Raw genomic sequence first — 23,816 nt, 5'->3', positions numbered from 1 at the left:
GCAAGTAGACAAAATTGGATTATATCTGGTGAGTTTTTGCTCTTTTTATTGTTCATTAATGCAGAGTTTAACTGTACCAATAACCTGGCTCAAATTGAAGATTAAATTTTGCTCCTCGTTTCTATTTGATAAATTGAATAGTAAATTACAGTCCACTGGTAGCTCTAGCCTGAGCTTTGTTCAGAACATTTTTGATCCTCCAAACCGGGATGAATTTAAATTTGTAATTTGTTGATTAATTCACACACATTGGATTTAAGCAATTTCGTATTTGTCCAATGTTGGCATGTTCAGAATTGTCTGATCTATGCACAACTTTAGTTTGTTGTAGCCTTGTTCTAGAGCAAGGTTTCTTGTCAATTTGTATTTGTCTGAAATTAAATTTATTTCAGTTAAAATTGTAATTTTCCTGAAACTAGGCTCATTGTGCTCTTTTCTCAGGAATTTGTTTGTTGGATTTTGTATTGTACATGTTAGTGAAGGTTAATCACCTGCATGATTTTGTTTGTTCAATTCAACAAGTTATTGTTTGTTTGTGAGTTGTTGGAAGAATTATCTAATCATATAGTTGTCTTCAGCAGTAACTTGTCTTGTGAATTGATAATCAAAGTTTAACTTTGATAACTTACTAGTCGTGATTCTTCCTTCCATTTAGTTTTTTGAACTCATTCTTGTTTTATTGTCTGTTGTTTTGTATTGTCGGGGCTGAATTGTTTTGTGTATGAGTTCAAGATGGAGGAAAAATTACAGAAACAAATCATTGTGCATCGCGCTAAACTGGAACAATTGTATGCCAGACTGCAAAGGATTTATGAACTGTCTAAAAATGTCTCTGATCCAAAAGTTGCTGAGCAATTTTTAGTGTTGTATCCTCGGGTGTCTCAGACCATTTCGGATTATGAAAAGACAGAATTAGTGGTTAATGAGTTGGAACTTGAGTTGAATAAAGATTATGTTGTAGCATTCAACGACTCACATCTAGATCTGTTTCAGTATATTGAAGTAGCGGCTAACACTCTCAAACAGAGAGAGGCGACTGATGCTATTGCTCAATCTTCGGCAGCTTCAGCAGCTAGTGCACAGCCGGTCATGTCCGAATCAGTACTGCCCAAAATCGACCTTCCAAAATTTGATGGGAACCAGACTCAATGGTCGGTGTTTTATGAATTATTTAAGGCATTGGTACATGACAACAAGAGTTTGAACGATCAGCAGAAGGTCCAATATCTTGTAAGTAGACTTACTGGACAAGCAGCAAATATTTGTCGTCATTTGCCACCATTGGCTAATAATTATCTAATAATTTGGCAGGCATTATTGACCCGCTATAACGATCCACGAGCACAAGTCGATGCCTATTTCAAACAAATTTTTGAATTTCGTCCAATAAAATCAGAATCAAAGGCAGGTTGTATTGCGATTTTGGATGGGTTTTGCAGTTCCATCAATGCAGTGAAGAGATTGCGACTCACTGATTTGTCAGACTCGATATTCCTCTATCATGGCTTGAGATTGCTGGATCCAAGTTCTCGTAGAAATTTTGAATCGGCCATACGTGACAAGGCTATGCCAACTTATGCCGATTATGTCAAATTCATTGAAAAGCAAATTAAGACTCTTCCTTCTGATGAGAAACAGACTGAATCGTTTAATATGAAGCACAAAAAAGATAGTAAATCAAAGGTGTTTGTGGTTCAATCCAATGATTCATCTAACGATGCCTCTAGTAAAAATCCCAATTGTCTGAAGTGCTCAAAACCGGGTCATCGGTTAGTAGATTGTGCTAGTTTCTTGAAAATGACTCCTTGGGATCGTTATTGTTTGATTAAAGGAAAGTTTTGTTGTTTTCGTTGTCTTGATGTGGATCATTTGAGTAAAAATTGTCTTAGTAAAACTCAGTGTGCTCAATGTCGAGAATCTCATCATTCTTTATTGCACTTTTCCAGATCAAGTTCCAATGAAGGTGTTGTGTCCTCGTCGAACTCCAAGGCAGGTGGCACATCACCTATTAGTTGTTGTTCTACATCCAACGATGTAGAAAATTCGACCGTTGTGTTGTCAACCGTCACTGCACATATTCGAGATTGTAATGATCGGCTTTGTAATGTTCGTTTCTTGGTTGACACCGGGAGTCAGTGTCATTTTGTTACAGCCAAATTGTGTCGGCGTTTGAGACTACCATTCCAGCCCATGAAAACCGTTGTTCGTGGATTCGGTGGTGGTACTAGTGAAGTTCGAGGTCGTACTTGTGTGTCGATTCAGTCGAAGTTGGATCCTACCATCAAGTTTTCAATGGATGCCACAGTGGTAGATAGAATCATCGACAAGTTGCCTTCTTGTGAAATCGACAGATCCAAACTTCATCATCTTGAAAATCTCACACTGGCTGACGACAAATTCTACCTTCCTAGTAGAATAGATGGCATCATTGGTGCAGAGTTAGTTCCTCACTTGCTACGTGGGAGTCCTAGTGTAGGTGAATCGCATGAATTGATGACTGTTAATAGTGTCTTTGGTCACATTCTGATGGGGAGAGCGCCGATTCTCACTTCAACAAAAAATGTGTCGAATTGTTTTACAGCCATCTGTAGTCCATTCGTTAGTAGTCCATCGTTGGATAGTTTTGTGGAACGTTTTTGGGAGTTGGAATCGTGCCCTACACCAAGCTGTCAACTGAAACCGGAAGAGTTGGAGTGTGAGGTAAATTTTCGGAAGTCTGTACATTGTGTGAATTCTGGTCGTTTTGTTGTTGCCTTGTCATTTGCGGAGCCGCCCAGCAGCTTGGGAGATTCGTATGCTGTCGCCGAACGCCGACTGCTGAGTTTGGAGAGACGACTAGAGCATGACAGCAATACTCGTATTTCATATCATGAAATATTGATTGATTACCTACGTCAGGGTCACATGTCGTTTGTAGCAGATCAGACAGACCGAGGTGGTTACTACATACCGCATCACGCCATCGTGAAAGCAAGCAGCACTACCACGCCCATCCGAATTGTATTTGATGCTGGTTCCAGAACATCATCGGGTTTGTCATTGAACCAGGTTCTTCATGCTGGTCCCAAATTGCAGACTGACATTTTTGTTTTGTTAGTCAATTTTCGTTTGTTCCCAATCGCACTAACTGCCGACATTAAACAAATGTATCGACAGATATTAGTGGAGGATTCCTGCCGTCGTTATCAGCGTGTATTGTGGAGATTTTCGCCGGAGGATCCAATCGAAATTTATCAGCTCAATTGTGTTGTTTTTGGTGTTTCAAGCTCTCCATATTTGGCACTTCGCACCGTCCACCAGCTTGTAGAGGAGGATGGAAATCGTTTTCCAGCAGCCAAGGCGAGAATACCAAGAGACATGTTCATGGACGACTTAGTCACATCTGTCGCCACAGAGTCAGAGGCCACGGAGCTGTATCATCAGTCCAAGCAGCTGTTTGAGGGAGGAGGTTTCTCGCTCACAAAGTGGACGTCAAATTCACCATCAATGCTGGAGAAATTCTCGGAGGAAGAGAAATCGTTTTCGTACAAGGATTTCGAAGCAGACAACTCCTTGGCTATCTTGGGATTGAATTGGCAACCTAGTACTGATCTGTTTCAGTTTTCCGTCAAGTGTGGTGAGGTCGTCGCTACTAAGCGTTCTATTCTGTCAGTGATGGCTCGTATCTATGATCCACTTGGTCTCTTGTCACCGTTTACGTTATTTCTAAAATGTCTTGTCCAGAAACTGTGGAAATTAGGAGTGGATTGGGACGAGAAGCCGCCTGAGTCTATATGCACTCTTTGGGAGAATTGTCGAAAGGAGTTGCCTCTATTATTAAAATTTGCTGTTCCACGTCACGTTGGTTTGTTTCAGGATTCTCACATCAGTTTGATTGGTTTTTGTGACGCATCATTGTCGGGTTATGGTGCAGTTATCTATGTGAAGTCGCAGAAGGAGAGCGAGGAGTCAAGAGTTGTATTATTGTGTTCCAAGTCCAAGGTAGCACCATCTAAAGTTGTTTCAATACCTCGTTTGGAGTTGTGTGCGGCACTCTTGTTGGCAGAACTCATGAATTCAGTAGTCACTATTATTAGTGAACGTTGTCATGTGTCTCGTATTGTCGCACTCTCTGATTCGACAGTCACCTTGTGTTGGATTAATGCTCCATCCGCAAAATGGCAAACTTTTGTTGGTAATCGCGTCGCAAAAATACAGGATTCTTGTATACAGGAGTGGATGCATGTTGCCGGAATTGAAAATCCCGCTGACTGTTTGTCTAGAGGTTTATCACCAGTTGAGCTTGTGAACTTTCCGTTGTGGCTCTCAGGTCCATCATGGTTAGCAGAGGACGAATGCGATTGGCCCGTCCGAACTCAAATGGAAGAGATCGTGGATCCACCGGAGGCGAAAAAACCGTCAGTGTTGACAGTCACAAAATCTCCTGATTGTAACAGCAATGCAGTATATTCATTGATTGGTCGTTGTTCGGATTATGGTCGTCTTTTGAGAATTGTAATTCTTGTTCTCAAATTCTTACGAATCTTACCCCAATCAGAGGAATCAGATTTCGATGTTGCTGAGAGGTATCTATGTAAAGTGGTGCAGAAGATACATTTTTCATCTGAATTTGTGCAATTGGAGAAGGGAGAAGATTGTTCTATGCGCCTTCGTCGCCTGTCTCCATTCATTGATAAAGGCATGATTCGCGTCGGCGGTCGTTTGTCTCATGCTGGACTGGAATTTGAGACTTGTCATCAGATGATCCTACCAAAATCCGACGCTTTCGTATCGATGTTGATTGATTATCATCACAAGAAGAATTGTCATGCTGGACCTTCGTTATTGTTGTCCTTGATCAGACAGAAATTCTGGATACTGTCTGCTCGCTCTATTATTCGTATTTGTGTTTTTAAGTGTAATTGTTGTTTCCGTATTCGACCTAGTAAAAAAATTATATCCACTCCCAACTTAATAGTTGTTGTGCTTGTTGCATTTTTTCTTTGTGTTGTTTTTTTTGTGTTGGTGTTTTTTTTTTGTTCTTCTTCGGCATGTCTGGATTTTTTTTCCTTTCTTTGGTTTTTCAGTTTTTGTAACTTGGCTGAAAAATAGTTTTTCAGAGGCGGGGGTATGTTTCGGCCAGAGCATTCAAATCGTAGCGCCAAATGCCAGACTGGTTCTGCAAATAGCAGCTGTGTTTGCGCACGCGCAAACCGTCCTGCTTGCTTGGCATTCTGGAAGTTTTTTAGTTTTCGTCATCTTGTTCTTGTTCAGTCGTTGTTGTTCGTTTTGTCTTGTCTTGTTGTGAAGACCGAGTTCGTATTTTGTAATGTAATTTCCATCGGAAATTTCTAGTAATTGATTGTTTAAGTGTCGTGTGTGTGGATTATAAATATAACATCGTAAATAGTGTTAAATTGAATTAATTTGCATCAGTTTTGAATTTATAAAGAATCCAGTTTGAGCTTCGTTCGGAATATAGTACAGTATACGGAGCCTGCAAGTTGAACACGGAAAACCAGCCTGGAAGCGAAAACCTATCTTTTTCCCAGATTTCTTTCCACCCCTGAATCTGACCAAAACACCTAATAAAGGCTTCGAAGGGCAAGTAGACAAAATTGGATTATATCTGGTGAGTTTTTGCTCTTTTTATTGTTCATTAATGCAGAGTTTAACTGTACCAATAACCTGGCTCAAATTGAAGATTAAATTTTGCTCCTCGTTTCTATTTGATAAATTGAATAGTAAATTACAGTCCACTGGTAGCTCTAGCCTGAGCTTTGTTCAGAACAGTAGTTTTTACAAGTTACTGTACTATACAATCAAACTTACTGTGGGTAGATGACACAAGTTGATAAGTCACATTTTTGACCATATTGAGTTATGCATATGGTTGTGTTCAGAAAAATTAGATCTATAAGATGGTATAACTAAATATGTTGTATCTCTGTAAATAGCTGAGATATAGGCCTTGCTCAAGCCTGATAGAGCATTTTCTTCCAATCCCTAAGTTGACAAATATTGATAAGTTTAAATATCTCAACACTCTTCTACCGGTTTGCATTATAATCCAATTATCAAAAGATGGCAAAATTTGATAAGTGTATGTACTGGTAGGCTATTATAAAATCTGAAAATCAATAACCTATATTGAGAACTACATAACCCATACAACTTTGCAAACAGTTCAAGTTTGGTTAACTTGATCAATACTTGTAAATAATATCAATAAATTGTTGAAAAATATATTCAAATTTCTAAATAATCGATTTTTAAGATATTTCCTATACTGTTACATTGTGATTTGAAACATTTGGCAGATGGCAAAACATGATATCTCTGACATCACTTGCAAAAATTCTTAATAGTAAATTTAAATAAATGTTTTATTCCTTGATATTTTATATTTAAATAGTCAAAGATCAGCTGATTATATTAGTGTAAAATGGGTAAGATAAAATATGATAGATAATTTTTGCAGCTATGCCAAACTTTCAAATTGCTCTCCTGAAAAGTTTACAAATCATGACTTATCAGCTTGTGTCATCTACCCACAGGCACTATAATATAACTTGAAGTTTCCTACCCACATCAGTAATGCAAACACAAATAAAATCAACATATTTTCACATTTTTCAAAAATAAATTTGGCTAACTGAACGATACAAGAGTGAGATACACTCTTACCTAAACTATCAGCCATCATTATAGAGAAACTTATTATACCTTGGAGTTTCCTACCCACATTAAGGAGTTTGATGGAAGAAGGGCCCAAGTGCAAAAACCATGTTTTGAGAAAAACGCTGTGAGAGATGAACCTATTCACGCTCAAACGCTTGACACTGTCTTCTTAAAATCGTCGTCGCATCGTTCAGAAAAAAAACATAGAGATATGTAAATTTGTAGACATATAGAGAAGATGGCGGCGAAAAAATTTTAAATTTAAAAAAAATTTGTTTGTGTATTTCCTATGATAAAATAGGTTAAATAAAACTGGATGAATGATTAGATGATTTAATGTAGTGATGACAAAATTGAACTTGAATTTGATGAGAAAATATTAAATAAACTGATACAATAATAAAAACAAACTAATGCAAGTTGAAAACAGGTGGCAAATTAATATCAGATGACTAGCCGTCAGGCTCGCTTCGCTCGCCATATCCGTCTAGCCAGGGGGCTCCACCCCCTGGACCCCCGACTGGATCGTCCAAGAATGAGATCAGCAGGCTCGCTTCGCTCGCCTGCATTTTTCATTTGTAGGACGATCCATTCGGAGGTCAAGACTAAACGTCTGGCAAAACGGATATGGCGAGCGAAGCGAGCCTGACGGCTAGTAATATAATATTCCCAGGAATAGCTCTGATTGAAGTAGAAGTGCCCAATCAATTTTTCCGCGATAAAAGCATTTCAATTTTCAACTTGATGCCAACCTAACAAAGTCAACTCAACTTATTGCCAACCTGACAAAATTATTAATTTAGTTACCAGTTAACAACTGTTTCGAAGAGGTACTCTCTCTAGATTATAGTTCTATATTAACATATGGTATGGACATTTTTCAATTATAATTAAGAGAATAAGAAGAATATACATGCTAAAAGACGAACTTTAAACTCTTAAAAACCACCCTTAGAGTTAAAATATTGCCAAAAGATTTCTTAGTGCGCCTCTAAAGGGCCAACTGAACATACCTACCAAATTTGAACGTTTTTGGTCCGGTAGATTTTTAGTTCTGCGAGTGAGTGAGTGAGTAAGTGAGTGAGTGAGTAAGTGAGTGAGTGAGTCAGTCAGTGAGTGAGTGCCATTTCGCTTTTATATATATAGAAGAAGAAGATTCGCCACAAATCCATTAAGCACTTTGACGGAAAAAGGACCTTAAGTTCATAGTGCCCTTTTTCCATCGAACTCCTCTTGCACACAAATAATCTCCACATCTCCCTTTTTTTCAAAATAACAATTTGGCTATAGCTTTTGTAAATTTTAAAAACTTACATCGTTTTGATCCGGTTGGGCTGTGCCAAAATACCGAGCCTTCTTTCCAAAAAACTTAGAATTTGCAGTGAAATCCTTTTAAGTAGTCTATTAGACATAGATCGCACCGTGGCTAGGGACAAAGTTCACACAATTTCCATTTTATTACAAAAATTTTAGAATTTTGTTTTTGGCCATGGACGTCACAGGAGGCGAAGCAATTTAGAACCTCCCCCCCCACCTCAAACAACTATTTCCTCCCTCCCATTCCCACTCGACGGATCACATGTTTTGATTAGTATGTACGGTACAATCACAAAACGAAACACACAGGACAGCCAAGGTCTATAAAATACAGGTCATGACACAGTCCCGTGATGCAATGGAAAATCGCCATTTTGGGGTTCTAGTTCACCAATTTTCAAATTCATCAGCTGTTAGCATTATATATTGAACAACATAATGTGTTATATTGCTCAAGAAATATTGCTTGGCTTTGAATTGTAAAATAAATTTTCCCACAGAATAATAGTATTTAGATTCCAACTAGGAACTGAATTTTTGATCTTTAGATTGGGAACTTCAAACTCTTTTTGAGGTTAGCCTTTTGTCCCAATGCCTTATGAATCATAAAAAGTTACAAGAATAAGAACAATTTTTAATGATAAAAAATGAATTATTGAACCATTTATTATTGAAATTTCATTAAAAAAAAGTCGAAAACCTGAATTTACATATTATCTGAACCAGAATATTGTTTGTAAAAAGCATAATGCATGATTTTGTTATGAGCAGATTGGAATATTTCAAATGTACCGCCAAATGACCCCACATAATGGCCGCTCCATAAGGAACACGAGTGTCATGACCTGTATTTATAGACCTTGGGGACAGCGACAGATTGAGCGAAACAAAGTCATTTACGAGAAGATTGATTAATTTAGGCTAATAACTAATTCTATTCAAAATTAAGAACCTGTCATTTCACTATTACCGGTATCTAAATACTTACTAACTTAGTCTAATATTAGAAAACATAACTAAAAATTAATGTACACATCACATGATTAGTATTTTGCGATTAGTAATATTGTATTGCATAAGTATGTTATAATCACAAGATAACTCACAATGAAAAAGGCCCGGTTGCACAGAATCCGGTAAATTCTAATCGTGATTAACTTCAGGAGCACCAATCAGAGAAGGCGTTTTTGAAAAGACGGCTTCTCTGATTGGTTTTAATAACGATTAAAATTTAACCGGCTTATAAGACGTATAATCACATGACGTACAACAAAGTGAACATATAGAAAAATAGTAATTGAAATCAAATAATTAATAATCTAAATCATTGTAATAATAATACAAGACAATATTTTGAATAAAACAATTACAATTGTTAAAATACTGGCATTAATGTAAATTTGACATTTCATAGGCTTGATTCCATAGTTCTAGTGAACATATTATTTGATAACTTGTATTGTTTTCCCAAGTTCCGAACCTGGAAACAGATTGTGTTCAATGTAATAACAACAATATTACAATTGAGTTTTGTAACGTTTGAGAAATTCAATCAAAAGAATCTGGTGATAAATTCAAATGTCAATGGTTAACATGATAGAATACACTCAGCACCTCGGAAAGTTGGCATGATAGAATAAATTCCTCAGGTAATTGACATAAATAATACATTTAGCAGCTCTATTTGTGCAGATGCTACAATCCATTAGTGGATTTAAATCCAGATAGTAAATTCCATTTTTGTAAAAAAGTTATTTTAGGATCAGTGCGATCGATTCACTTATTTTACAAATGAGAATTAATAAGAAATTGAATTTATTCAAATGCTAATCAATTAATAATAATTATTATTAAACGAAAATCCAAATCAAATGCTGTAACCCCATTGTCAGGTCAGTTTGGTGTAAGGGTGAGCATACCTGACTAGCTATTGGGAGGTACCGGGTTCGATTCCCGGTCTGGCAAATAATTTTTGGATAGTATATCTCGCTCTCATCGAATTTTCATCTAGCTGTTACCTCTGTTGTCAATATTTGCAGTAGCAGAAGTGTCCGTGATGATTATAGTATTTAATTTGGATTTTTGTTCAATAGTAATTCATTATTCATTTATTTTTTATTGATTTTTACAAATTATTTCAAGTAATGAATTTGAACTTCAATGGTTGACATGTCGAAATATATTCAACTCTTCAATTCATCCAAATATCTATGACAGTAGATATTTCATTTGTGAATAGGCTACACAATATTGCTTTAAAACAGTGCGGTTATTTCAATGATTGATCAACAATTTTTCATTACCTGAGCAGCATTTGAAGCAATTCCGTATGATGGCAGGTCTGTGCCTTGTATTCAAATCTTCATCTGCTTCGCCTTGTTCACTGGCAAATTGTAAAAATACCTGAAAAAATAACAAACGAATTCACTTTATAAGCGATATAAAGATTAACAATTATTAATAAACGATAATCCAAATTAAATGCTGTAAATCACCCCGAATACTTCTGCTACTGCAAATATTGACAACAGGGTAAACAGCTAGATGGAAATTCGATGAGCGCTATTATTCAAAAATTATTTGTCAGACCGGGAATCGAACCCAGTACCTCCTAATACAGATATACAGATTCATTGGAAGAATAATAATGAATAAATTAATTGTCAAATCAATAGAAATTTTCAAATATGAAAGACAAAATTTAGTTTCACACATTGAGAAGTTCACAAACGAAATTACAAAAGCTTTCAAACTAAATAATGATATAACAATTAATATTGGCGTTTTCAGCAAAACAAAACAATGATCTCTGATCTAATGAGAACCTGTTCATTGGCTTGATACAGCTTGCAGAATAAAATATTCCCTGCCATTCCTTGTATTTGTAACTTTTATTTCCAATTCTCATTAGGCAGGTTTGTTGTCGGATCACTTACAAGGCAAATACCTCGGTATGACACATGACTTTGATGTAGAGAAAAGAACTAGGCATAAAATATAGTAAGCTGAACTATTTTTTAGAAGACACTATCTATCTAGAATATAGGCTTCTTCTCTTAAAAAATAATTAAGATCAGAATGAATGGATCCCTAATGGAAACTACTGTCTTGTAACGAATAATTATTCTTGTAAAATGAATATTCAGCTGATTCCATCATTTTCACAAACTCTGTATAGTTGAAACAGGACCTCCTATAAATACTACCGGACCTAAGCCTAGAAAAAAATGGCCGCCGTATGTGGTGGTCTAATAGAAATTCCTATTGAGAAAAAAACACTAATCAGCTGTTAGGGAGCGTCTCAGTTATCAAAATCTCGTTTCGTCTAGTTCGTCTAGTTCCCGTTTAAAATATCAATGCCGGCCACCACATACGGCGGCCATTTATTTGTAGGCGCAGGTCCGGTATATGGGAAGTCCTGGTTGGAAGTTGCAGGTTTCAAAGATTACAATACAACAGTTAATAAACGATAATCCAAATTAAATGCTGTAAATCACCCCGAATACTTCTGCTACTGCAAATATTGACAACAGGGTAAACAGCTAGATGGAAATTCGATGAGCGCTATTATTCAAAAATTATTTGTCAGACCGGGAATCGAACCCAGTACCTCCTAATACAGATATACAGATTCATTGGAAGAATAATAATGAATAAATTAATTGTCAAATCAATAGAAATTTTCAAATATGAAAGACAAAATTTAGTTTCACACATTGAGAAGTTCACAAACGAAATTACAAAAGCTTTCAAACTAAATAATGATATAATAATTAATATTGGCGTTTTCAGCAAAACAAAACAATGATCTCTGATCTAATGAGAACCTGTTCATTGGCTTGATACAGCTTGCAGAATAAAATATTCCCTGCCATTCCTTGTATTTGTAACTTTTATTTCCAATTCTCATTAGGCAGGTTTGTTGTCGGATCACTTACAAGGCAAATACCTCGGTATGACACATGACTTTGATGTAGAGAAAAGAACTAGGCATAAAATATAGTAAGCTGAACTATTTTTTAGAAGACACTATCTATCTAGAATATAGGCTTCTTCTCTTAAAAAATAATTAAGATCAGAATGAATGGATCCCTAATGGAAACTACTGTCTTGTAACGAATAATTATTCTTGTAAAATGAATATTCAGCTGATTCCATCATTTTCACAAACTCTGTATAGTTGAAACAGGACCTCCTATAAATACTACCGGACCTAAGCCTAGAAAAAAATGGCCGCCGTATGTGGTGGTCTAATAGAAATTCCTATTGAGAAAAAAACACTAATCAGCTGTTAGGGAGCGTCTCAGTTATCAAAATCTCGTTTCGTCTAGTTCGTCTAGTTCCCGTTTAAAATATCAATGCCGGCCACCACATACGGCGGCCATTTTATTTGTAGGCGCAGGTCCGGTATATGGGAAGTCCTGGTTGGAAGTTGCAGGTTTCAAAGATTACAATACAACAGTTCATGAGCGAGTTCTGCAACCCAGGGGGTAACTAGTCTAGCTACATAACAATTCAACCATAAAGCCATAAGTCTGAGGAGACTCAACAGGAGGAAACATTTCGAAATAGTTTAGTTCCGGGAGATTTAAAAATTTCCCCTCAATGAATTTTTAATGAATGAGTGCTAGATTGTAATTGGAATGGTATTAATAAGTAAAGAGCAATAATTCAAGGACCATTTTGTGGAAAACATTGATTCAATGAAGATTCTGTGTAAGTATAATTGAATTTAGATTACTGACATCTTCGAGAGTGGTCTGAGAAAGAGAGTAGTCCAAGACTAGTCCAGTGGCTCTCGCTTCCTCCATCACTTGGAACACGTGAGCTAGGAGGGATGACTGTTGCTTCGAAGCCAGCTGATACCTGAAACAAAAATTTGAATCAAATAAACATTTGCATCATACCAGAATCATTTGTACCAACGTTAGTAGACAGAACTAACTTTGTCTACTAACTTTGCATTTGTACCAATTCACTTGAACAAGTATTTGGAAAATCCTTACATTTTTGACCGAGCGAAGTGAGGTCTAAGATTCAGGTCGAAGGTTTGGCATTTCTCTTAATGTTTAAATGTTTGAATGTTTAAATGTTAAAAAGCAATTTGTGATAACTAAAGATAATATTGTTATGCATCTACATAGATTGGCGGAGTTTTGGACATATCTATGCCCGTTCTTCGGAAAGAATATTCAAAATATCCTTCCCACTAACTCTCTACCAAAAGATGTAATATTAGAAGATACCGAGATTGATATTTGCTGTTCATTCACGTCTAAAATAATCATTTATATTTTATTCGTCAAAATATATTTTCAATGATTAATTAATATATTTTTATAATTGAGATTGAATATCTTGTTAATTAATCATATTTCTACATTTTTAAAAACCGATCTGGCAATGTTGCAGAGCTAGAAAAGGATAGCAACACATATTTTAATCAAATACTGCCATTATAATAACGCGGAACTCACAATATAGTATATTCAGTCCTTTCAGTCCTTCATCCTCTTGCAGTTCTAGTATCTCCAACTCTACAGCTGCCTATCATTTATAATTGGTGATGAAATACGAAAGCCGTCGCACACAACATCAACACCAAAAGGATTTTCCAAGAATGAAAATGAAGGCTAGTGCATACTCAAATCATTAAATCTGCAATTGATTTCTTCAACAAGACCAGGCAATGATCTTCAGTTTCAGTAATACAAATCATTAATTGAACGAGCGAAGTGAGGTCCAAGATTCAAGTCGTCGGTTTTGCATTTCTCTTTATATTTATATCTATGTTTCGCATTTATAGCGAAACGCAGCAATAGATTTTCATGAAATTTGACAGGTATGTTCCTTTTTGAATTTCGCGTCGACGTATACATACGGTTTTTTGAAATTTTGCATTCTAAGGATAATACAAAAGGATAAGGAGTTTCCTTCGATCATCAATATTACCGTAGAAATCAGACTATAGAATTATTCATCATAACGTAAAAATCAGACTATAGAATTATTCATCATAAATCAGCTGTCTAGTGGACTATAATACTACCCGTTCAAAAACATCGAACATCTTGAAAATGTATCTTTCCATCAACGTTAGAAGACAGTTGTCTACTAACTTTGTCTTTCCATAAGCTGAGGCCATGATTCTAGTTTGGAGTTTGAAGTTATTGATAGAAAACATTTTTTTACTTTTTTATTTTTTAATCTGATGATTAAAATTGCAAAAAATATTATTGAAAAGAAATTGATTCCTAAAATCATGAAAAGTGAGAAATTAAGTTTGTAAGGAATCAGCATTATGGTAGTTTATTTTGTTAATTTCAACACACCGATTTTTCGCAAACACGACAACACAGAATGTTTTCTCTGATGGGTTGATTGGATTGGCATATCGACGGCAGCCAGACCTGATAACAGCGCTCACACTCACATTCCGGGACGACACGTCACGGTACGATAGGACAGAAAGCTCTATGTTTATTTAGGATTTTTTCTAGACATTTTAAATTGATAAATTATTTATTAATTTTTGAGAAAACAGGTCAATGTAACTTACTGAGCGCGAGGTCTACTGTTCACAGAACTACTAGTATTTTTACTCTGAACTTGGGTTCGAGAGCCGCACCAGATTATCTCAAGAGCCGCATGTGGCTCTCGAGCCACGTTATGGCCACCCCTGCTATATACCATGGGACATCTTCCTTTATGCTGATATTGATTCGTGGGAATCCAGATTTATTGACATTTTATGTTAGATAAAGTGATGTAGTTGAAGTACCTGAGCCGAGTGTGATGGTGCTCCTGTAGTGAGGCCTCAGGCAGTTTGCTGCTGATGTAGTTCTTGACATCAGCCACTGTGTCAGAGCTGGTGCTTCCCCCTCCACCGCCACCCTCACCACCGCTATCAGCACAGTGCAGCGACAAACTGTAGCCGCCGCCAAATCTACACAAATCCGACAAACCAGAACGATTATTGAATGCATAACAACAGTCCAAGTAATTTTTGGAGTGTTCTTCATTTTCAGATTCTAGTCTAGTGCCCCGTTTCATAAACCTTGGTCAAGGCATTTGAACATGGTTAAAGTCTATCAGCTGGTCAAATCAGAAATAATTCGTTCCACCAACACCAGTTACGTTTGACCACGGTCAAACCAATGGTTAAGTTTGACTGCCGCCGAACGGGCGATCAAATTATTTGAACACGGACAAAAAACTGGTTCGATAAATTTCCTTGCTTGTTTGTGGGTTATGTTTTCGACGCAATGAAAAATTTCAAAGTTTTTAGTGCGATTGATCTAGTTGAAGTAAGTTATTTATTAGGTTCGTTCTCGAAATCTTTTAATTAGTAAGTTATTATAGTATAGAAAATAAAGGAAGATTTGCTTTACTTTTTTATTAGGTACACAGTAGGCTATGTTATTCAATCCTTACATCAATCAATGTATCTCATTAGAATTGGAATGTTCTCTTGTTCATAAAAAATTGTCAAAATTGATGGTGATTTGTAAACCTGTTTATACGAGAGTATTCAATTCATATTATACATTATTATAGATGTGTGACTATACAAAACGTCTGTGCCAGGGGCGTATATAAGAAGGGGGCCTAGGAAGCCCGCCCCGAAATAATGAATATGAAGAAAAATCAGTACAGTAATTACAGAAAAAATACAGTAAACTGAATTTTTGACGGCCTGACGGTAAAGAAAAAGAGCATTCAGCGCGAATTACCCTCTGAATATGAGCAGCAAAACTGATATTAAGTATCATGGGGTGCTACCATATTAACTATATTACAGCATTTAATTTGGATTTTCGTTTAATAATAATTATTAATTCATTAGCATTTGAATAATTGCAATATCTCAGTAATTTTCATTCATGGAAATCAGATGTAGCCAATAGCAAACCAGCAAACATGTTGGCCAACTTCAGAAAAGTACAGCTAAAAGAATTGACCATGCTCAGATTTGACCGACTGAGTTTTGATCAATCCCGAGGTTGGTGGAACAGTTGTATGTTTGAACGAGTGATCAAATTTTGACTATGGTCTAATTGACCATGGCTAGGCTATATTTGATCAAGGTTGGTGAAACGGGGCATAGGTCTTCATTTTATTTGCCATACAATATTTATAATAATATAATAATATAATATTATTTATAATATACAATATTTATACAATCACAAATTCACATAATAATTTGGGTACATCATACAGAAATTCAGAATATACTCTATTCTAGAAATAATAAAAATAAATTAGATATAACATAACTGAAATCCCAGTTGTACTCATTTTACCGGCAATAATTGCTAGCAGAGACACGTGTCTGATCGCTAATACAATGAAACCTCAGCAAGTGTCAAAACATAGTGGTGCGGCGAAGGAGTAGGCAGAGACTATTATTGAATCAATAAAAAAACAGTAAAATTGCACTGATATAGGCCTAGTTATTTGAGCATCTAGGTACTAAAGTGCGACAGAGTTATGTCAGCGCGTAAAGTGCGTCAGAATAATCACGCAAGTGAAATTATCTTAGAAATAGCCAATAAAACTAACTGAATCAGTCTTTATTGATAAATAACCATACTAAACTCCCTCAATTTTTTCCTCTCTTCTCAAGTCCTATTTTCTCTCTATTCTCTATTAACTTTATTTTATTTTTATAATTGTTTTTTATTTGTTTTCATTTTTATTTTACTATTATCATTAATTTATTTTTTCATTTGGCCTCATTTCGCCTCTTCTTATTGTATTAGTATTCAAAAATCATTCTAACTCTGTATCAAATATGTGACTAAGCTAGTTGATGTCAATAAGGCTCTTCATGGATTTATTCTGTGAGCTTTTGTATGTAAATAAATAAATAAATAAATAATTTATGAGCGAGAGACCTATTACACAATCAAATACTTTATAGAAAACGAGCAGGTACTCCGCAAGGTCAAATAAATGCACAGATAGATTGAATTTAGCTTTATGGTTCCATGCTGATATTGAAAGTATTAACAACCATAATAATTTACAATAGATGAACAATTTGACTCTCCTTTCATCTTACGTGAACGTTGTGTATCACAAATTGGATATATTTGTTTCAATCATAAAATTATAATTTATTTATTAATGAGAATAGGCCTATAACCATAGGTAAATAAAGAATCGATATGCAAAATTTCAAGTTCAGTAGTTCAGAAGTAATGATGCGACAATAGCTATTTTTGTATTAAGAACGTAATGCGCGACTTTATCGCTCGCGAAAAACAGTTATCACGCGACGCGAAGCGGAGCGTGATAGTTTTGCAAGAGCGATAAAGAAGCATTACGCGCGAATTACATATAAATTTTTTTCTACAACTGCACAAACTGTTCAATTACTTATATCTTGCGGAGTTAATAATAATTCGTCTACACTGATATCCATAATGGCTGTAGAATCGGTAGTCCGGTACAATTACCGACTTTTCAGGTTAAGATCTGATCTACTTTTGGCGAGCTGCTTATCATCAGCTGATTAGCGAGCGTAAAGAAACTCTTCTGCGCATGCGCGAATGATTATCGGGCGTAAATAAAATCTACTGCGCATGTGCAGATGGTTAGCAAGCGAAAAAGTAGATTCTCCTCAGAAATAAGCTGTTTTACGAGGAGAATTGAGTATGTAAATTCTTGTATTACGCGCAGAAAAACATATTATTATTGTATTATATATGTAATTATTATATATAAAATAATACATAGTATTATTGAAAAACATATATTTCGTATCCTGTACATGTATGAGTCGATTCCTCCCTTTATATAGAGTGTTTCAGAAATAGTGTCGAACATTTTAGGGTATTGTTCCTGGATTATAGGAGACTACAAATGTCGTAATTGAAGTGTTCAAAACCCAGCGGTTATCCTTACAGCTGCCATTTTGTTTTTTTCACTTATGGTAATTTTTATCTCAAGAACAAAATGATCTGAAATTTGGCATGAATATTTATCTTTTTTTTATTGTAAAGTATGTAAAGTATTGTAGAGTATAAATTCTGCTGCTCTTGTATTTAGTTTTAGTTTATCAGAGATTGACAATGGTGTAATAACCGAAACCGGTCTTTCTAAGTATCAATAAATCTGTGGTTTTTTGACAATTTCTTAGTCTTTTTCATTCAATATGAATATTTATGCTATGAAGACTCAACTGTAAAAAATAAAATAATTTCGATGTACATATTCAAAATAGCGGCCATTTCAAATTTTTGATTGCAAATTTCCCTGTATAAGTAGGCCGATAGATATAGATGACCACCTATAACATCATCAAACATGGTTGATCTTTGTTATTTGTTGAAAATCTTTCATAAAATATTTGCATGTGTAATGGACCCATAAAGAAATGAATTTAAAGCATGAGACTAATTTTCATTGCCAAAAACAATATACAATTTTCATAAATGATACATTTTCCTTACAAAAAGGGCATAAGACTACTGGCATGAGAATATCTTGTTTGCCAGAAGTGAGTTCAGTGAAACATTAGGTCATTGTAAAAAGGTAAAATATGTATTTATTTATTAAAATGTATGAATTCAGGGCTACTTTTATTTATTTATATAATAGACGATGGTATGATCACCGAAACTAGTAGTTATAATATTTGTATTCTTGTTTTACTATTTTATTAATTTTAAAGGGTAGGCCCTACTATAATTCTATTTTATAAATGTATTTATTTATTCACAATGTTTATGAGTCAAAACATAGTGGAACAGTCAAGGTAGAGGGGTATCAGAGAAGGTAGCTAAGGGTGTTGGAATAATATGTATGTAGCATAAATTATTCAATTGTGTCATAATAAAGTGGAACGGCAAAGGTGAGAAGGTAGGGTGGAATGTAAAAGGAACTACATTCGCCTATCCACTACGTTTTGACCATAAGATAGAATAAATAATAGATAATAAAAAAATGAATCAGCTTGTAGACTAGACTATTGAGAATTAAAATTAACACTACCTATCTCAGGTATCAGTAATTGGAAAAAATCTAATAATAAGATGAAAAACTTTAATAATAAGATAAAAATGAATGAGCTTGTATGCTACTATGAAATTAAAATTATCTTGAGATATGAGTAAATGGAAAAAATCCATGTAAAAATACAACTACACAAGCAGAAAATAAGTAACAATCACACACAATAGCATCTATATTTTCACCACTAAAAACTTGTAGCAGTATTTAACTTCGCAAAACATTAAATCCAAAACTCCAACACGAAGTATGAATTGCATCAATCTATATGAATATTATTATTGGAAAAATTTAAATATTGCTGAGCTTATGCCTATTATTAAAATATTCCAATACAACGCTTCAAAGTGATTCGATTTTGATTTAAAAAAAAATTGTAGAATTAATAAAAAAAATAGAAATTAAGTTATTGTGATTTAAAGAAAAATATTTATTTGATAAGGTTGATCTCTATCAAAAGTGTCAACAAATAATGTGGAAAGCTTCACGATTAAAAAAAATAGAATTAATAACAAATTAAAAATCAAGTTATTGTGATTTGAAGATTATATTTATTAGATAAGGTTGATCTTTATCAAAAGTGTCAAAAAAATGTGGAACGCTTCACGATTTTGCGTGTCATCCTTGCGCAGGGGCCATGCTAATCTTCTCTGTATCGTTCCAATTTTAGTATATGTACTGCCGAAGCAAGTACGAGAACTAACGTCTCCAATCGGGTATATATGCTGAACGACAATCCGAGAATTCACCAACAATCCCACGCAAACAGACATCGGTTTCAACTTGCATTTTCAATACATTTATCAAGCCAATCTGATTTGAATATTTGATAAAATGGTGATGAAACGTCGATAGTATCGAATTATGAAATAAAAATTGAAGTATAATGACTAATTGATTTGTAAATTGATGTTAAATATTGCTAACTCTCGCATATTATCGAGTGGTGGATGGCTTTGTAATGGCGGACAAGCTTCCAGCTGACGCCGCTAGATAGCGCTAAGCTTGGTCTGAAAAAAGATGGCGCTAAACCGCTAGAATTCAAAATGTTCAGTGATCGTTTCCTTGTGAAAATTAGTATAATAATTTAGGAATATTATACTTATAATATTATCAATATGAGTATAATAGTTTATAAATATTATTTATAATGGAGAAAAATAGTTTTTTTCGAGTTAATCTTTGAAATGCTGATTAACTGAAGGGAACCAAAATTCTTGTATATAGCTATTTTGGACTCAAAATTATGTGTGAATTGAAAGATAACTTGACATACGGCAATCTCTGGACTCTTTATTTCAAACTAGCAGGTAACCCGTGCATCGCAAGGGTTCAATTAAAAAATTGTAATCTTGAAGAATTAATAATATGCCAATAACCATCCTCGGTAAATTGAAAGTCTATATGCAAAGTTTCAAGATAATCAGTCCAGTAATTTAGACGCAATGATGCGTCATTCTTGAATGTCCTATCCCGTACATGTATAAGCCAGGTCTTTCCTTTATTATATTATAGACTAGCAGGTAACCCGTGCTTTGCAAGGTTCTGTATAAAGCACAAATCGATTGAATATTGAAACAAACTGAAAACTTGAATTACCGGTATTGAGATGTTGAAGAACTGATTTTAGGCCTATAAACATCCTCGACAAATCAAGAATCTACATGCAAAATTTAAAGATAATCAGTCTATTTAGTTCAGACGTGAATTTCCTATCCCGTACATGTATAATCCAATTCTTTCCTCTATTATATTATAGATTATTACTGAAGCAATTTTAGTCAAAGCCTCTTGTATCTACCCACATTGTAGGTCTTTTCTTTGTTTATCAATGAATCTATAGTTATAATACAGGAAAGAACTGGCTTATACTCATACGGGATAGGAAAATTATGTTTGACGCATCATCACGTCTGAACTACTGAACTGATTATCTTGAAATTTTGTACATAGATTCTTGATTTGCCGAGGATGGTTATAGGCCTATTTTTAATTCTTCAAGATTTCAGTAGGTCAAGTTTTTAATTAGACCCTTGCGGAGCACGGGTTACCTGCTAGCACAGAATTACAAGAGTTACAGAATTATAGGAGTTTTCTCTGCTGCTAGTTAAAAATAAAGAGTCCAGAGATTACCGTATGTCAAGTTATCTTTTAATTCACACATAATTTTGAGTCCAAAATAGCTATATACAAGAATTTTGGTTCCCTTCAATTGATCAGCATTTCTATATAGATAAATTCACTGACGCCGACTCCATGAGACCCAAAATAGTTCGACCAATTATTATTGTAAACGGGAAATAACATTTTGATAACTTTGAAATACCCTTGTCATCTCCATTCCATCAACTTTATTTACATTATAATTAATGTCAATGTTAGAAGTACCAATCTCCATCCCCCAAACCAGAACACCGAACAATTATTATTGAGCCCATCTAAAGGTTTTGATAAGTCGGCGCCCGTGAATACATCCTAAATTATCATACTTATTCACAAAAAAAGATTATATAAACATTTTGAATTGAAAATCTAATAAAAAAAATTAAAATAAAAACTACATGAATTGAATTGAAAAAACTTTTGAATTTCAGCGGTTCAGTGTTCATCCCTTTAGAGACAAAGCGTAGCGCTACCTGGCGGCGTCAGCTGGAAGCTTGTCCGCCATTACAACGCCATCCACCACTCTTTAATATGCGAGAGTTAGCAATATTTAACTCCAATTTACAAATCAATTAGTCATTTATCTTCAATTTTTATTTCATAATTCGATACTAACAACATTTCATCACCATTTTATCAAAATAACAAATCAGATTGGCTTGAGAACGGTATTGAATATGCAAGTTGAAACAGATGTCTATTTGTGTGGGATTGTTTGTGAGTTCTCCGATTGTCGTTCTGCATATATACCCGATTGGAGACGTTTGTTCTCGTACTTGCTTCGGCAGTACATATACTAAAATTGGAACGATACAGAGAAGATTAGCATGGCCCCTGCGCAAGGATGACACGCAAAATCGTGAAGCGTTCCACATTTTTTTGGCACTTTTGATAAAAAATTGTAAATTAATTTGACAATTATTCAAATTTATCAATTTCAATTTTTAATGAATTTTTAGAATAAATTGAATTATTCTAGAATTAAAATAGTTTTTAATTTGTCAAGCATTTTTTAATATGTGAATATTTCCTATTTTAGTTATAATAATGTGAAATATTTCTTCTATGTTTAGTTTTGAAGCATCTACATTTGAAAATCTACTTTGTGAAAATACTTGAGGAATGAAAATTTTGTGAATTGAAGAACTACAAGACTCAACCTATTTTGGACTATGTGTTAACTGAATTTAGGAGAGGAATAGCACAAGGTTACCTTATTTTTCCTCTCCCTATCATTTTGATAATGTACTTATTGTATAAATGAATAAATAATAAATACGTAATTATCGTTAATATATTTTCAATATATCTGCCATACCTCAGGGCCCAAATGCACGGTCATATTATACTCCATCAAATATATGGTCAAAAATATTATTTGATGATGTAAAGGCAACCTTTTATCAAATATCTCATTACGTCAAGTTTTCAGTTTGTCATGTTTTAAACACTTGCGGAGCACGGGCTTCCTGCTAGTTATGAGTAAAAGATTGGAGAATGGCGAGTTTCAGTCTAGGTAACTTAATTCTCTCGATCAAATAAATAGAAACTTTTTCCCGGGCTGTCAAATAACTTTTGAATGGTAGCACTCATCGAATTTCCATCTAGCTGTTTACCTTGTTGTCAATATTTGCAGTAGCAGAAGTCTTCGGGGTGAATTGCAATATTTAATTTGGATTTTCGTTTAATAATAATAATTAATTCATTAGCATTTGAATAATAATTGCAATATCTCAGTAATTTCCATCTGTAGAAACTTTTTCATTTTTATAAGTAAATTATAATTACTTTAAATTTAACCTAAACTGTGGTGAATGTGATGACTGACTTGTTCTTGAGATGTTGACTGGAGCCGAGACACTTGTTCTTGAGATGTTGACTGGAGCCGAGACACTTGAACTGGCCGTTGACCATGACAGTGAGGCGAGTGCAGAGCGCCTGACACTCCTCCATGCTGTGTGACGTCAACACGACACTGTGGCCTCCCTCGCGAGTCAGTCGCTGTACACACTGCCAAAGGAAGCGACGGGCCACCGGGTCCATGCCTGTCGTCGGCTCGTCCTGTCACACAAGCACAAATTTATCACAATCATTGACCGAGATTCAAGTCGACGGTTTTGCATTTCTCTTTATTGGCCGAACGAAGTGAGGTCTATGTTTTAACTCGGATTTTCTTTTGTCTGTATGTATATAACGCATTTACGGCCAAACGCGTTGTTAGAATTGTATGCGATTTGGCAAGAATATTCCTTTTTAACTGCGCGTCGATGTATACACAAGGTTTTTGGAAATTTTGCATTTCAAGGATAATATAAAAGGAAAAAGGAGCCTCCTTCATACGCCAATATTAGTGTAGATATCAGACTATAAAATTATTCTCCATAAATCAGCTGACAAGTGATTACACAGATATGTGGAGAACCAAGTCTATTGCTGTATTTCCATAAGGTCTATATTTTCAATCAGGTACTTGTGGATGAGGAAACTGCATGAGGTCTACTGTTCACAGAACTAATAGTGTTTATATGTTCCGCATTCACGGCGAAATGCAGTACTAGGTTTTCATGAAATTTGAAAGGAATTTTCCTTTTTGAATTTCGCGTCGACGTATACATAAGGTTTTTCGAAATTTTGTATTTTCAGGATAATACAAAAGG

At 34.9% G+C, this 23,816-nt stretch overlaps 1 protein-coding gene and 2 non-coding genes across 5 annotated transcripts in view; 1 reads left to right on the top strand and 2 right to left on the bottom strand.

Annotated features, from left to right (window-relative positions):
• LOC111044570 (ATP-binding cassette sub-family A member 2) overlaps positions 1-23,816 on the bottom strand; it is a 149,398-nt gene that overhangs the window by 2,374 nt on the left and 123,208 nt on the right. For 2 of the 3 annotated variants that reach the window (XM_039424783.1, XM_039424784.1), the window contains 5 exons: positions 23,021-23,220; positions 14,759-14,923; positions 12,723-12,843; positions 10,281-10,380; positions 7,975-8,086 (listed from right to left, as the gene is read on the bottom strand). In XM_039424783.1, the coding sequence (XP_039280717.1) occupies positions 7,975-8,086; positions 10,281-10,380; positions 12,723-12,843; positions 14,759-14,923; positions 23,021-23,220 (698 nt within the window). The remainder of the gene's footprint in view (positions 1-7,974; positions 8,087-10,280; positions 10,381-12,722; positions 12,844-14,758; positions 14,924-23,020; positions 23,221-23,816) is intronic. The other variant, XM_039424785.1, reaches the window with a different exon arrangement.
• On the bottom strand, positions 19,584-19,690 carry LOC120350740. The gene has a single exon (XR_005571010.1). It is a non-coding gene; the product is annotated as a U6 spliceosomal RNA (small nuclear RNA).
• LOC120350739 lies at positions 21,932-22,038 on the top strand. The gene has a single exon (XR_005571009.1). It is a non-coding gene; the product is annotated as a U6 spliceosomal RNA (small nuclear RNA).

Source organism: Nilaparvata lugens, chromosome 3 (genome assembly GCF_014356525.2).
Source record: "Nilaparvata lugens isolate BPH chromosome 3, ASM1435652v1, whole genome shotgun sequence".
Classification (NCBI taxonomy): Eukaryota; Metazoa; Arthropoda; class Insecta; order Hemiptera; family Delphacidae; genus Nilaparvata; species Nilaparvata lugens.
Note: the sequence above shows the minus strand (reverse complement) of the source record. Positions and strands in the feature narration are given on the sequence as shown.